The sequence below is a fragment of the Ochotona curzoniae genome, unplaced genomic scaffold (genome assembly GCF_017591425.1).
Source record: "Ochotona curzoniae isolate NIBS_2020 unplaced genomic scaffold, NIBS_Ocur_1.0 scaffold_4505, whole genome shotgun sequence".
Classification (NCBI taxonomy): Eukaryota; Metazoa; Chordata; class Mammalia; order Lagomorpha; family Ochotonidae; genus Ochotona; species Ochotona curzoniae.
Genome location: NW_024467118.1, coordinates 15,550,164 through 15,567,552, shown reverse-complemented (window position 1 = coordinate 15,567,552; position 17,389 = coordinate 15,550,164). Strand labels below are relative to the sequence as shown.

General features: G+C 39.7%; 1 protein-coding gene across 4 annotated transcripts in view; it reads right to left on the bottom strand.

The window, feature by feature from the left end:
- RBPJ (recombination signal binding protein for immunoglobulin kappa J region) overlaps nucleotides 1-17,389 on the bottom strand; it is an 81,538-nt gene that overhangs the window by 44,636 nt on the left and 19,513 nt on the right. The window contains exons 1-2 of one of the 4 annotated variants that reach the window (XM_040966229.1): nucleotides 14,562-14,590; nucleotides 6,614-6,796 (exon numbers count right to left, since the gene is read on the bottom strand). The exons of 2 other annotated variants lie outside the window; for them this stretch is intronic. In XM_040966229.1, the coding sequence (XP_040822163.1) occupies nucleotides 6,614-6,630 (17 nt within the window). In that variant the 5' untranslated portion in view covers nucleotides 6,631-6,796; nucleotides 14,562-14,590. Of the gene's footprint in view, nucleotides 1-6,613; nucleotides 6,797-14,561; nucleotides 14,591-17,389 lie in introns of those variants that run through there. One more of the 4 variants, XM_040966230.1, reaches the window with a different exon arrangement.

Here is a 17,389-nt window from a genome sequence, read left to right as displayed (position 1 = left end):
CTCCCTTCACTCACCTTCCACAGGCAGCCCACTGACAAGCCTCCTAGTCTCTACCTTCATTCCTTAATCCCCTCAGGGTGGATGAGACTCTCATCACCACTTTCACCTGGAGCTTAGACTAGCTATGTGTTCACTCTTATTTAAACCGCAAGCTTAACAGGGAAAGCTGAAGCTCAGACAGTAACAAGCAAAGGTTTCTGCTACTTCTGATTATATATTTATCACACTGAACCTGAAGATACCAAGCCTCACATACATAAAAACAGGAAAAGCCATCCTTCAGCTGATATGCCACATGACATTCCTAGCCTTCCCAGAATTTTTGGCATAATTTATTGATAATACCCTTTCACTTTCTCCATTAAACAAACAAAAAACTTATTTCAGGAAAATCACATAACCTAACAATTTCTCAGCATCAAATGTATTAATCCAATGAAAGAATGTGAAACAATGTTACAGGGTTAATTAAACGGGAAAACTGTGTTACCAAACTAAGGATGAGTCAAATTCTAAGATTATTTAGTTCTTAAAGAGAACAGTAGCCTATTTGCAAACTAAACTGGAATAGTCAGGGTATAGTTTTTGCGCTGGTCAATTTTATATATCTTCAAGTGGTAGACATACACATTACAGAAATGCAGTCAGTTATTTGTTTGTATTATGCACATTCAAGTTGGTTCAAATGCATCTGATGTTAGCACCAAATTTACAAATACAAGTCTGTACAAGGCAGTTGCTCACTAAAGCAAAAACACTAATAAGTTATCTCAAAAGGGGTAAGGGGAACTGGCAACAACAACCAAAAGCAATAGATTTACGCCTCTTAAACTGTAACTCTATATCAACTATTTTGAGTTACACTGTTTATGAGAAAGCTGATCTGAAATGTCTGATAAGCTAACTTTTATAATGATTGATATCTACTTCACACATCTTCATACCAGGAGGACAGGGAACTGTTTTCCAAGTCCAAACAGCTAAAATGATGACTTACTTCATCTCCAAGGAAACTACTTCACTTGTCAATGCCCCACAAAGACACACTGCTATCAGTCACTGCTGTAACTAACTCAGCCAACAGCACAGGGCTTAACAAAGTATGCTGGCACTTTCGAAGAATGCCAGTGCACAGTTACAACAGGTTTTATGAAGAGGTGGCATCAAAATCTAAATGAAAGGGTAAGTGTTTGGCACAGTGGTTACACTGCTGGCATATACTGGAAGGCCTGGGTTTGATTCCCACTTCCTGCTAATGCATACCCTGACAGCTGCAGTGACAGCAGAAGTGCTGAGGTCCCCAGGCCTCGACTGTTCCGGTCTCCTGGCAGAGCTCCAGGTGCTGCAGGCATTTAGGGAGAACAAGCAGATAGGAGATCTGTCCATGCCTGCCGCTTTAAGTATGACTTCCAAATAAATCAAGTAATTTTTAAAGATATTTTTAAAGATCTAAGTAAAGCTGTCAATATACATTATATATTCCTTCATGTGAAGTTGAGTCTACAACCAGTAAGACAACTGGCACACACCATATGCAGGTCTTCAAGCAGTTCTTTATATTATTAACAATAATCATCTAATCTGTATAAGGTTAAGTGAATAATAACGATGTGGTTAGAATTAGCTTTCTATGGTTTAAAATGTTAAAGTATAAAGCATAAAGGAAAATTTAAGACTGAAAACAATCTTAAGCATAGGCTTGAACCTTTCAATGTGAATCATTGAGGAACAGGCATTCTGTTAGCAGTTTTGGTCTCATCTGCTTTTACTGTGTCCCCCAAAGTTCATGAGTTGGAGATTTAATCCCCCATGCCACAGTGCTGGGATCTAATGGGATGGGTATAGGTCACGAATGAGCTAACTCTCCATAAGGGATGAAAATAAACATTTTTGAAGAATGCTTTCGGCCCTCTCTTCTTTCCCCTAACCGACAGCGCCAATCATGCTGTGATGCGGCAAGGAGGCCCTCAGCAGCTGTGCTGTCTCAGTCTTCCACAGCTCCACCTCCAGAACTCTGCTCTAACTTGCCCAGGGTGTGGGAGCCTGTTGTTACAGCACAAAACAGACTAAGACATCCAGCAACAACAGGGTTTGGTTCTAGTATTCTTCAAGAATTAACCCTACAAGTCTGCCCACTATATTCAACAAGTCTACTATTATGAAATAGAAATACCACCTGTTCGTTCTCTTCACTTCTGGGTAATCTCTTACATTCCATGCTATTTTCATACCTCATCCCAACTGACCCTTGGTGATCAGCTTATTTCTCATTCACCTGTCTAGTTCTGTGACTCAAAAGTTGACTTTGCTCAACATGCACACTATTACTTGCTTCAGGCAGAAAACAGAGTAAATCCTTTTGTTTGCATAAAGTATATGTGATAGGAAGCAAGAGGGAGAAAAAGAAACTGGGTGAAGGGAAAGGAAGATATAAAAATAGAAGAGAAAAAGACTGAGGGAATGCCAGGGTTACTAAGTGGAGAAGTAAGAGTAATGGAGACTCTAATGGCAATAAAAGGGCAGTTGTCCACCTCCTGACATGCCAAATCTGGGTAACCCCAAATATGGTAATGTTTCAGTGAAACATACAGCTTTTCTACTGTGGAATATAAACAAGGGTCACAATCATCCGCTCCCATAAATAACTTCATATTTGAATATTCACTATTTCCAACTTTTGAGCCCGCAAGTCCTGGGTTTCTTGACCTCCTCTATCCTATTCCCAACAAAACCCACTTCAGCCCTTTTCATAGTTATTCTAGAGCTTCAATGTTCACATTTATAACACAGGAATGTGAATTCTAGTAACTTGAAGAGCCGAAGAGGGAAACCCAAAAGCGCTTGGTACATGTTGGCATAGTAACACACTCCGGTGTGCTCAGCCTTGGGACTTGGCGACCTTCAACTCACAAGAGAGCACTACTGGCACATGTGCAGACACACCAATCATCTCAAAGGATACTTTCTTACACATTCAGCCATTTTCTCCATTCATACATTAAGAGCCTGGTAAACAGATGCAACCTGCTAGGCCACAACAGGACATATGCGTATCTTACAAATCTAGTCCTTCATTCACCTGCTGCCACAATTAACTGTTGTGGGTGTCAGGAACACCCAAATCAACAAAATAAAACTTCTTACTGGGGTTAGGAGAAAGAACAGCATGGCTGATAAGGTCCCCCTACTCTCATTTAAGCAACAAATATGGCATTTTGAAGAAAGAATGCAATTTCTGTTCTATATATTTCCCTCATATTGCTCTTGAACTATTCAGTGATGGAAGATAAATTGCCTTCATTCTGTTTTCCAAAAGAAGCAGATACCCTGACTTTCCTGATAGGCACTGACATAGTGAAGTCCACTTTTTGATTAGGTTCATAACTTGAGATAGATTATGAGTAAGCACCTGAGTATTGGGGGGGCTGGCATCAGGGCACAGTTGAGTCACCACCTGCATCCCATTTTGGAGCAACAGCTTGAGTCACGACTGCCCTGCTTATGATTCAGGTCTCTATGATTGCAGCCGGGAAAGCAAAATGTGTTCCAAGTACTTGGACCACTGATATTCACATGAGAAACCCAGATGAGAGTTCTAGGTTCCTTGATTTTATTATAGACATCTGAGGAATAAATCTGCATCTCTCTCTTTAAAAAAAAAAAAGTATACATGAATTTCAAAATCAATTGCACCATAAACATTTTTAAAATTCCACTTCCCTTGAGGAGTTTTTCGTGATTTTTATTTATTTATGTTGAAAGGCAGTTACAGAGCGACAGGGAGAGACAAAGAGCTCTTCCAGTTGTTGGCTTACATCCTAAATGATTACAATAGCCAGAGATGAGCCAAGCTAAAGTCAGAAGCAAGGAATTTCATACTGTCTCTCCTGTGGTGGCAGGAGCTCAGATACTAGGGCCTCTTCTGCTTTCCCAGGCCATTAACTGGCAGGAAGCTGGACTGAAAGTGAAGTAGCTGAGGCTCAAAATGGCACTCATACAGGCTACTGGTGCTATAGGCAGCAGTTTTACCCAACTCCACCATAAGACCAGACTATTTCTTGAAGTTTCTGAAGTACCTTTAAAAATATTCCAACTCCACAGATATCCAAATCAGAACGATTGTTCAAAGTGATAAGCTGCGGCAACAGAAAGTGTCTAATGTCAAGAAAACTGCCATTTGCTTAGCATATGTTTAATGCTTCGTCACATTCAGAATCTAAAATACCTTTAGTCTCATAGCTTATCATTCTTCGAGGATGATTGCGACTCAGTTCCAATAACTAAGAGCATCCTAGAATCCTATCTAGAGAAGGAAATAACTTAATGTCCTAATCCAGAATGTGGGGCTTAGGTGCTGCATCTAACACTGACCTTGGTTCCAGGGCCAACTAAATGGAATAAAGTTCAGCTTCCTTCCAAACCACACTCATGCATAATGATAACCAGAAAAGTGACAGTTTTACCAAAACAAATGCACAAGACATCATGAGATCTCATGTTCCTTGTGGCATAAAGTAACATAAAGGTGTCTAAAGATGACAGGAGAAAGATTCAATCTTCTTAACAGTGATAAAAAGGCAAGTAATGGTATTGAAAATAGGGAGATCTGAGTAATGCAGGAGAAGACAGGGTGGAAGTGGAGTAGTGCTAGAGGAATAAAATTGGATGCAGTATATTTTAGGAAATAGAAAAAAAGTCAATTATTCCTTATTCTTAATCCACATACTGCACATGTGCACACATCTGCACCAAGTCAGTCATCCCCAGGACAGTAAACCTGCTGACGGCCAGATTGCCACCTTATCACCTGTCATTTTAAAACATGATTTCTAAGAGTACAGGAGCCCTAAATCAGAGGAGGAACATTGTACTTCAACTCAGTTTTGAAGAACTTGCAGAGGGAGATAAACTGTGCCTATTATATTACATCTTCCTCTTTTGGCAAAGAATTCCTCTATTTTTTATTTTTTCAGTTCTCAAGTGTAGAAAACTAATATACAAGTCCCACTGCTATGAAACAATTTACCAGAAATCTTCAACCTCTTACTATTTTCTAGAGGAGTAAACTGGTTTTTTTTTTTGGGGGGGGGGGACCATAGTAGATATGTTGATCTTGCCCTCCTTTCAAGATTTATATTCACCTGAAGCTCTGTGCAGTAGGCACAGGCACTTACCCAAGAAAAAATAAAAATCTTAATGTTATCAATCTCACAGAATAAATCTTTTAACATGAAGATGTGCCTACATAAGCATTTGTAATACATATGATTTATAGTGAATTTTTGCAATGCTAATTCTGTATTTACCTTCTGAATTAACAGAATACCTGTTAAATGAACAAAAACAAATACAAATAATAAAATAGTAGTGAGTTTACACCATAAATTGTTGTTTTGTTTTTACTGCATGGTTGTATTCATCCAAAATGAGCATAAACTACAACAATGAGGGCAAACAAAACACATTATCACAAAACAGCAGAAACAAAAAGCAATGTGTCATAGATAATTAATTATTCCCTGCACCATAGATAAGATTGTTGATTTTCTAAAATGCAAATCTGAAAGCTTCTGCGGATGAAGTCAGTTTGGAAAGTTGAGATTCCTAAGACTGAATTTCATTTGGCTTCCCAGTTGATCACCACTCTAGATTTTGAGTATTCCAGTACTGCGTTCCAGCATGCATGCATACTCTTCAAACAAGTTTTACAAAACTACATTAAGTGGTACATTTCAATTCTGTTATTTTGTTTCACTTGATTAGAGGCAAAAAGATGGCAATTTGTGATTTCAGAATGACCTACTATTGGCTCTATGAAAACTACTGATCTATGAGCTGATAAATGAGACAGGATGCAAGAAAGAGCACTCTACTTAATGTGAAAGCCTCACTAGTGCCACTCAAAAGCTACATCCTGGGGCAGCACTGTGGCATCGAAGGCAAGGCCACTAATTGCAACGCTGACATCACATATAGGTGTCCTAGCTGCTAAACTTCCGATCCAGTACCCTGCTAATGGCCTGAAAAAAACAGTAGCAGAGAATGGCCCAAGTGTTTGGGCCCTGCCACTCCTGTGGGGACCTATAAGCTCCAGGCTCCTGGTTAGGCCTGGCCCCGCCTACTGTGGTCCTCCAGAGTGAACCAGCAGATGGAAGATCTGACTCTTCCTCTTTTTCTGTAACTCAAACAAATTAGTAAATAAATCTTTAAAAAAGAGAAAAGCCACAGCTGGTATCTTCTATTTTCTTCTGTTTCTTGTTCAGGTTGCCATGAAATGACAGCCCTGCAAAGAACTAGCCTATGATGCAAACCAGAGAAATAAATACAGACTAACATGTGAATAATCCCTAAACTACTGGGTGAAATCAAGCACAGTTCATCACTACCAAAAGCTTAGGAAAAATATCTGTCCATATTGCCTATAACCTTATCTCAAAGAAAAATTCACTTACACAGCTTGTGATTTTTTTAAACAAAAACACTTCCATAAATCCACAGCTACATCTGCAATCTAAATATTAGACATCTTAAAATATGCAATATCAAACACAGAAATTATGAGCGTTCTTTCTGTCCCAGACTTTGGAGTCACTGGGAAATTTCTGGAGCATACCTTTTAATCCACGCCATGGTACTTCAAGAACATGTTAAGGAAAGTCCCAGCCTGGAACACTTCGGTGCACCTCAAAACACCTCAGCCAGTGTATCTGTATCATTCTCTTTTCCTTTTGAGATCATAATGGTTGCGAAGAACTAGCATGCTTCCATTTGAATGATAGTCTCATAATTTCAAAGACTTAAAAACAAAAACAAAAAATAAGGACTTAAGTGGCGATTTGTTAAAGGCTAGTGCACTGTGTTAACCGAGAAGCAAAGAAGCTGCTGCTATCCTGCTCCAGGACACACTTAATGCCATCATCCAGGGGACACACAATCAGTGGTCAGACTGACAGCTTGTTTTAGGATTCTCTCTCAAGGGAAGACCATGAACTGCTTTGCCCCAAATATTTCTTTAACACACACACACACACACACACACACACACACACACACACACACACACACCAGCAAAAGCCTGAGGGCTTACTAGATAGCACCAGCTCCTCCTCTGAATGGCCACTCTTCTATTCAGTGCTGAGTGAGAGCTGGCAATCACCCAGGAGGAAAGGGGTCAACAGGCCAAGAGTTCCTTTAAACAATGGGCCTCCTGGTATTTACAAGCCTCAATCATTTAATTGCATGCAAGTCATTAAATGAAAAGGAGAGTTTCTGGCAGGTACTTATGTTAATGAGATGCATATAAATGAACATAGGTTCTGATGTTGTAAAGTAGGTATTTGGTCTTTGTCCCAATTTCCTGGCATACAGCTCCTTGCTTCAAGGGAGTAAAGGGCTTTTTGTATGCTAATGAGCTGACTGTGACAGGTAGCCCCTAGATAGTTTCGTTACTGGGACTGTCACCGGAAGGATGGATAGGATTAGGACATTCAGCCCCACTCCTGGAGGAGAAAGCAGTTAGAGGCTAAACCGACCACCATGGCCTCCAGAGAAAGGGACCAGGCTTACAGCGTGCTTGCAGATGGAAGGCATACTGTTCTCCCCTCATCTTGCCATACCCATCTCTTTATCTTAAGTTCATAAATACGCTTTGTAATGTTTGATAAAACAAATGTTTTCAAAAATTTCATGAGCTAATTAAGGAATGTCCATTTACAACCCATCCAGCAGAACCACAGGGAAAACCACCTGATGCTGGCAGGAAAAAGGGCAGACCCCAGGAGGTCAAGTCTTCCATCTGTGGGACCAGATGCTGTCTCCGAAGGATCAGACCCAAATGGAACTAGAGGACATTCAGAAAGTGTTCACTCTACAACCGAAAGCTTGCACCTGTGTTGTTTTGGTGCGAGAGCGGAAGGGTTTTTTCTTTCTACAGAATAGTGAACTACCAAGTGTCACTGAGGCTCTATGATTAACCTTAGAAGTGTCTGTCCTGGTTTTTCATCCCAGCCCACTTTTTCTTTTAATTATTACTTTATAATACAGTTCTATAAACTGGAACGTCCCTTCTGCCTTCCCCAAATTCCTCCCCTACGGATTTCCCCCATATTCATAAACAGTCTTAACTCCATCATCCTGCTATTTACGTGTATCCTAACACTGTAGGTATAAATGATGTCAGCCCACTTTCTTACATAAAACATTTTTTGCAAAGAAACAGGAGCATGTATCACATTTTAGTCTAAGAATTCAGGTTACTTGGGTTAGGCACAATAGCTCAGTGGCTAATTCCTTGACTTGCAACCACCAGGATCCCATGTGGGCAACAGTTTCTGTCCCAGCTGCTCCACTTCCCAGCTAGCTCCCTGCCTGTGGCCTGGGAAAGCAGTTAAGGCTAGCCCAAAGCCTTGGGATCCTGCACCCATGTGAGAAACCCAAAAGAAGCTCCTGGCTACTGGCTTCAGATTAGCTCAACTCCAGCTGTTGTGGCTACTTGGGGAGTGAACCAGCGGATGAAGATCTGTCTAGCTGTTATGGGCATTTGGAGGTGAACCAGGAGATGGACAATTTCAGTATCTCCCATTCTCTCTCTCATGTGCCCTTATGCACACACATATTGCCTTTCAAATAAACAAAAATGATCAAACACTTTAAAAAATAATGAAACCTGCATTCACACTGCTATATTCAACATGTACATATTTTTTCAAGCTGGCTGGGTAAGCAATAATCTAACTATGCAACTATTAACTATTTCGCACACAAAGTCTAATGACTTTGTTTTAGAAAGAAAATCTATAGTTATTAAACTTACTATAAGTATACTTGTATACGTATACTCTATACTTACTATACTTACTAAAGTCACTAAGAATCAGAACCATATTTAATCACAAATTAAATCAGTCACTTTAAATAAAATCTAGTTTTCTAATGAAGTCATATACTTGGTAATTTTTGAAGGTTGACTTAAACCATAGTAATTATAAACATAAATGTTTGTTCATAAAACATACTTCCTTAAGGAAAGCATGCTGTCAATTTTCCCCAATTTGATTTTTTGCACAGATTACTAACAGTGCTTACTCTCATGGGAAAAGAAACAACCTATTAGCTGAGACAAGCTAATTCATACAGGTTGTCAGTAATTAACAAAAATTAAAACAATGCAGATGGCCAGCTCTTATCAATGCTTCCAAATATTATTAAACTAAAAATAGAAAGTACTGGTATTCCCCGCCTTACTCGCTCCCCACCCCCAACAATTATGGACAGAAAATTTCCTTAAAATTCAATATTTGAATGGAAACAACCACCTGCATTCTATTCCAAAACCAGTTTCAGGAGAGATAAAGCAAACTACATTTCTTAACTTAGGTGAATGAAACAACTGATTCAAAAATTATGACAGCCTTTTGACAGCTAAAACAAATATTCCTGCAGAAACACAGCACCTAAAGTTCAAAAACATTTACAAGAAACTTAAATGTTTGGGGCAGCATATTGGCTCAATTGGCTAATCTCCTGTCTGCAAGTGCCAGCATCCCATATGAGCACCAATGTCCTGGCTGCTCCACTTCCCATCCAGCTCCTTGTTTATGACCTGAGAAAGCAGAGGATGGCCCAGAGCCTTGGACCCCTGCACCTGCAGGGTACACTGGAAGAAGCTCCAGGTTCCTGGCTTTAGATGAACTCAGCTCCAGCCACTGCAATTATTTGGGGAGTAAACCAGCAAATGAAAGCTCTTTCTCTTTCTCCTTTTCTCCATAAAATCTGCCTTTCCAACAAAAATAAATAGATCTTTTAAAAAAGGAAATTTAAATGGTTGCTTTTAAAATAGCTTCAATAAATAGCAGTTATGCATAACTGATTCTACAAATGTTCAGCATAGAAATTAAGACACCAAACTACGTAATCTTTTGGTGGCAAAATGATTAGGTATTGAGGTGAATAGCTGTCACTGGCAAGCTGGCATTCCATGCTATAGTACAGTTGAGGTCCTGGCTTCTCTGCTTCCTTCCCACCCAGCTTCCTGATAACACACCTTGCCAAGTAGGATATGATGGCTTCAATGCTTGAGCCAATTTTTCATTTATGAAGTTAATTTGGAGAGCTATATTTTGAGGATTATGTTATTGTAAGATTTATAATTAACAGCAGCATTTATTCCTCCAAACACATTAAAAATGTATTCTGTGTGACACTGGAGCCCTCTTGGTTAAACCACCACTTGGGACATCCCCACCTGTATTAGAGTGCCTAGCTCTAGTCCCAGCTACTCCTCATGTCCAATCAAACTTCCTGCTAAGGTAACTGGGACACAGCAATGATGGCCTAACTATCTGGGCTCCTGCCATCCATGTGGGAAACCAGCATGCATTCACTGGTTCCTGGCTTCATCCTGGCCTGGCCTAGCCTTACCCTAGCTGTTGCAGGCACTGGGGAGTGAGCCAGTAGACTGAAAGTGACTCTCAGCCTTTCCAACCATAACTACATTTCTAATAAATAAATCTTAAAAATAAATTAAAAAATTCTGAGGTCTGTGTGTTGGTACTTGGTTGAGCCACCACCTGTTTCACTGGCATCCCATATCAGTTCAAGTCCAAACTGCTCCAGCTCTCTACTAAAATGTCTGGGGGAAGCAGGGGATGATGGTCCAAGTACTTGGTACCCCTACGTGGCAACCTGGATGGAGTCCAAGCTCCTCTCTTTGGCAGCCCTGTCTTTTGTAGCCATTTAGAAAGTCAATGGATGAAAAATCTGTTCCTCCCTTTCAGTCAGTACATGAACAAACAAACAAGATTCCATGGTACACTCGTACAGCGGGAGGAGAGGGCAATGGCGACTCCCAGATTTTCTATCCTAAGTAGCCTAAAGCGCAAGTTAGTACTAAATCAGCTGGGAAGACTACAGGCAGAAGCTGGTTATAGAGGGAGTTCCAGAAATTGACGCTGGATATGTCAAGCTTTATAGCATGTTGAGTTTACTACAGTTTACCAGAAATTTCTATAAAGCTTAGGGAGTCATAATAAGCCAAGGCAATCTATCTAGCCCTTGTTAATGAGGTTAAAAGTATTCACTGAATAGGTACTCTAAGAATTTTAACATTTTAATTATACAACCTCTGTCATCTATATTTTATGTAAAGCAAAAAACAATATTGATTCATAAACCCCACTTATATAAAGTATACATTCAAATTAACATTGAAAGAATGATGGTACCAAGAACTTGGGGCGGGGGAAGAAATGGGGAATTAACCGCATAACTGGTGTGGATTTTCAGTTCAGCGAACCAAAAACCCTGGAGACTGATGGAGCTGAGGATGAGACAGCAATGTGTGCATTTCATGCCATGATATGAACAATTTTAGAAACCTGCAAATACCTAATGAAAAAGGACAAACAGAGCATAGTAACTTGGTGTCTCCTTATATCTTGACAAACTTCCTAAAACTGCCCTTTGTTTTATTGTAAATCTGTCTCTCCTCTAATTTTCTTAAGGGGTACCATCTCCCCACCCACACAGTCACACCCATCTAAGCATTCCCATTCTGAGCCAATGAGTCTCATAGATTTCAACATTAATGCCTCTTCAGTCTAATGCTTTTTATTTTGAACAACACTTACCTGCACACCAGCATTCCTTTTTCCCACTTAAAGGAGACTTTACAAGTACTGGGCACTCATGTTTTTGGAATAAACTCGTCTCCAACAAGAACCACACCCTCACTGACAAGAGTGCAAAGCACAGAGTCAGTACCTGGTATTTTTGTCAAAATATCCTGCCCCCACATTTCCAGAATTCCTCTTCCTCTAGCAAATTAAAAAGTTTAAAAGCACAGACGAGGAAGAAAACAGTCCTTCAGGAAGCTTTCCTGATTGTCTCGGCTTGTGTTACTTACCTGGTTTCTCTCCTGTGTCCCCTACAAAAGGGGTCCATGGGGGAGCCAACCTGTCTTCCCCTCCACTTTGCTTACCTAGGAGGGCCCAGACATGCCATCAGGCACAATTAAGGACCACACTGTCTTCACTTAACAACATTTTATTTAATCCAGGTTGTTCAAAGTTCTTGATTACAACAGACTTCCATAAACTATTTCCTGAATAAAATCTGATGTGTAGAAAGCAGTTTGGTGCACATCCAAATATGTCTAACTTCAGAACAAAAGCATCAGTAAGGCAACATCAAACCAAGTAAGGAGGACTGATAACAAGTTGTACATGGCACTCAGTTTCAATTTACTTGGTTTCATGAAAACTGAGCTGAAAGACCGTAAACTTTAAAACCTACTACATGTCAACAGCAAAGTAGGGCTAGGGTTAGGCAAAACCAAAACCCAACCTTTCCAAGGCCTTACATTCAATTCTACTGAATCCTAAAGAAAAAGACCTGTTTACACTCCTCTTTACCCTGAGCCTAAACACAATTACTGCTTCTGTATATTCTTTACTTGATCCGTTTTTATGTAAAAATTCTTGCTAGAAATGAAAACACAACTTTTCCATTGATTTCACTTTGTAATGCTTCCTTTGTGATGCATACTTGATGGTAAAACAAAATCCTGGCTGCTAGTAAATATTTTGTATGTTTAAAGTAAGAATTATTTATTTCTACTGGAAAGGCAGATTACAGAGGAGAGACAGAGAGATCTTCTATCCATTGGTTTACTCCACAAATGGCTGCAACAGCTGAAGCTGAGTCAATCTGAAGCCAGGAGCCAGAAGTTTCCTGGAAGTCTCTTATATGGGTACAGGGTCTCAATGACATGTGCTATCCTCCACTGTTTTCCTGGGCCCTAACCAGCGAGTTGGATGGGAAATGGAATAGCCAGGACATGAACTGGTAAAAATACAGGATGCTGGTGCTTGACACCTGCTGAAAACATTCGTTGGTGGTGGTACGTACTACCTCATGCTCTAAAGGACACTGTGAATTATCAATGATAACTGCCACCAGGAACTGACATGTATTACTAGTGCATTGGGTATACATAAGGAGTGTCTAAATACTTCAAATGTATTAATAACCTACTAAGAATCTTATGGATGGGCATGGTAATTAATTTCATTTTATAGTTCTGAGGCTTTAAAAACATCAGGCACCTTACACAGAGTGGCATTTAAGTGGCAGAACCAGAATGCAAAGCTTGGTCTCTGTGGCCTTCCAAAACTGCTACTCCCTTGCATGCCATGCATGCATTTAACAAGACAAAGCAGTCTGCTTTTGTAGGCTTTTTTGTTCTGCATCCCTTTGGATAGGTAACTGGCATTAGAAGGATGACCTTGGCATAAAATCAAGTCATGTTACCTTATAGACCATTTGTCTCTGCATATTAATATTTTCAAGTACCTGGAAACAAACTCTTCACAATTAAAAAAAGAAAGCCCTTAGCAACAGATGAAGAGTTTATGCAAAAGAGCTCAACATCTACAGGAGTGCCTTCTTGGTTGTTAAGCACTAGCCAACCTAGTGGATTCAGGTATCGTTACTCTTAGTGCTGAATTGTGCAGATGAAGAAGACAGTCTCTTGCATTTAAAAAAAGAAAAAGCTACACGTTAGACTGGATTTTAGTTTCATGAAAACACTCTTAGAAGCAGTGTCCTTGAGAACCAGACAACTCTAGGGACGTAGTTCAAGACTCGAGACTGGGACCAGCATTGTCGCATACGGGTTAAGTCACTGCAGCCTACTGGGGAGTGAACAAGAAGTTGGAAGATCTGTCTCTCCCTCTTTAATTCTACCTCTGAAATAAATTAATTAATAAATCTTTTTTAACGACTGTAATATATGCTATAAATGCCACCCTTCTCTCATTAGGGATGCTGTTGTGTTAGTAAACAGACCAGATCTCCTTGGCTGTGAGTAGCTTGCCTCAGTCTCTTGTTCCCTAAGCCTTATTACTTCTACTGCACAACACCGCAGAACTCGCAGTTTGTGCCAATATATGAACTTCAGGACAGACTTGTGTATGCATCAGACAAACATCACCTATGAACCTTCAGTATCATGTCCTCTTAAAATGTCATAGTTGGTTTTCCCTACCTTGTTTTGTTTTAATGTGTATTTTTTTCTGTATACGTGAAAGACAGAAGAAAGATAAGAGAAATCTTTCATCTGCCGACTTACTCCCCAATGCCTACAACTGCCATGGTTGAGCCAGGTGCCATGAACTCCATCCAGGTCTCCCAAACTGGAGGCAGGGGCCCAAACACTTGAGCCATCAACTGCTGTCTCCCAGGATGCGTTAGCAGAAAACTGGATTGGAAGCAGAGTAGCTGTGACTCAAACTGGCATTCTGATACAGACGGCAGGCGTAGCAAGAAGTGGCTTAACCTCTGTACCACAAAGCCTGCCCTGAAAATTCATTCACTGAAATCTTAAGCCCCGAGGTGACAGTATGGGAGGAGGGGAAGTAGTAAGCTTTAGAAGATGATTCAGGCATGGGGGGGCAAGCAGGATTAGTGCACTTCTGGAGATGGAGAAAGCCCGACCCCCTCCCACCACATGACAGAAAGTAAGAAAGAAGGCATTATCCATGAGCTAGAAAGATGACTCTCACCAGACACTGCACCTGCTGGAGCCTTGATCTCTGCCTTCCCAGTCTCCAAAACTGTAAGAAATAAGTTTCTGTTGTTTATAAACCACTCAATTAACAGTGTGTTTATTTTTTATAGCAGATCAAATATACTGCAGTAGTATGATGAAATCTAATTTTACAGAGAATATAATGGATGTGTGTTAAAGCTGCTATCACCAACCGCTGCTTGGAACAACACATTCTGCATCAATGTGCCAGCTTCCAATTCAGCTTCCTGCAGGTGCTCCAGAGTAGACAGCAGACAATGGCCTAATGATTTGGAGTTCTGAGCTCCTGGCCCCTGGTCTTGTCCAGCCCAGCCAAGACTTGCTGAAGTCAACCAGATGTTAAGTATTCTTCTCTCTCTGTCTCTCCTTCCAATTCCATCTTTCACACAAATAAAAAATATTTTTAAAAAGAATGTATTTCTTGCTACTTAAAACTATAAATATACCTTACAATTTTTTTAGAATCTAAAGTTACTTATTTTAAAATCATAAATATAAACAAAAATAAAATAAAATCATAAGTACACATTCCTAGTACATAAGTAGATTCCTAGCGTACATGGTTTTTTTTTAATTTCTAATGGAACAAAGAAAATAGACATTTAAAAGGAAAAAGCTATCCAGTTAACAAATGGACTTCACAAAAAATGTGCACAGTACAACTGAAGAAATAATGTGATTTCATAATTGTAAGACCCAGCATTCTAAAAACCCTCCCATTTCACAATGGAAATCTAACCTTAGATGCAAGAACAACCTGCCAACGTTCAAGGCACTGAATGGGAGAGGTCACATAACCAAGCAGAAACGACGAGAGCCGGGCTGCTGTGACGTAGGATGTCAGGGCTGTCCAGGATACTGACATCCCACACTACAGCATTAATTCAAGTCCCAGCTACTCTGTTTTTCATTCAGTTTTCTGCTCATATGTCTGGGAAGGCAGTGAATGACTGTCTTAGTATATGGGTCCCTTCTACCCAAGTGGGAGACCAGGATGAAGCTCTGGAACCCAGGCTTCAGCCAGGCCGAGGCCCCCACTGTTGCAGTCATTCAGGGAAAGAAACAGCAGGTGGAAGACATCTCTACCTCTGTTGAAGGAGACGCAAGAAGAGAAGGAGGGGGAGAAATTTTTTAAAAGACGTGTACACTGTGGCAAAGTCCTTCCTGGACCCAGGGATACTGAAGCTATATACATTCTCAACTTTTGGAAATGTTCAAGTTTACTAATTCATCTTCACACCTTATACGTTGTTCCAAGTGCGCTCTTCTCAAAGTATATGGAGTTAGTTATTAGGAAATCACCCAACATAAACATGAACCTCAGTACGCGCTGTTAGGGACCAGTGCTAGGAAAGCCATCTGTTTGATGGAACTAGTATTTCTACTTCCCTGGTGATTACAACTATCAATGACAACTGCAGAGCCCCAAGAGAAGAAAAAAAATTTCATCTGCCTCAAAACTTTAATTATCCATATAAACTAGCCAAGATATTAAAGTTTAATGTTACACAAAGGGATCGCCAACCTCTAATATTTTTTGGCTAATTGTTCCACTGGTAACCTACATCTGCTCCGCTAAACTTTGGTTATAAATCAGAAGTAATTCACTGGGAATGCCTTTATTTCTAAAAGCGATGTAGATAATAACTACAACTCGCAAGAAATGCTATAAAGTCCTCCTGAAAACACATTCGATCCAATAAAATAGATGTTACTGTCACAGCTTAAAATTTCAAGTAATATTAAGCATGAGACTAAATATAATAGAAATTTTAACCTTAAAAAAGCAACCAGAATTAACCACTCAACTTGTATTTTTTAAAATATTTTCAAAATTCAGCATCTCTTGACTAGGAAGCATGTTATATATCTTTAAAAAACACTCAATTTATTATGATGACTTACTTATATAAATAATTCAGAATTACAAATATATACTCACACTTTCACAAATACTAACTATAATCTCATATGAAAGGTTTTTTAATACGTATTTTTTGGATCAGACACCCATGGTTCCACTTCTAGTATTTCACACTTTTTTTCAGTGAACATTTTCCAGAACTTGTTGAAAAACTTGTCTTCCAGATGTTTTGATATAAAGCATATTGAATATATATCATAAATTATGCTATAAAACATAGAAAATAACAAAAGTATTTTTATGAAAATATTATAGCTCCCTTAAGTTTCTGTAGCTCAACCCCAGGCAGTACTTTTAACATTGCAGAGTAAAACTATTTTTATCACTGATAGATACTATCCATCAGTAATATTTTAAAACATCTTATTTAAAAAAAGAAGTTGGGGCTGGCCACAATGGTCCAGCTGAATCACTGGGATGTCCACACTCCACATCAAGAGTGCCAGTCTGAGTCTCAGCTTCTCTGCTTCTAATCCAGCTTCCTGCTAATCTGCCTGGGACAGCAGTGATGGCACGAGGACTTCGGATCCTGCCACCCAAATGGGAGACCCTGGTCCAGCCCCGGGTGATGTGTGTAGTTCATGAGTCAATCAGCAGAAGGAAGGGAGATCTCTTTCTCTCCTTCCTTGCCACTTTTCAAGTAAATAAACAACATTTTTAAGAAATAATAAAAGTAGTATAGGCACTGTGCCCAAAAAACTACTCAGATGTATAAACTAACCAGACAGAAAATACAAACAATTCCTGGACACAGCCTGAGGCCACAGACGGAGTTTACATCGTCCTTAATGCTAACACACACAGCTGTGAGCAAGATAATCATCATCAAATAACTTAGATTTTACCTCACACATATCTGAAGAATACTTTTGGAGAAA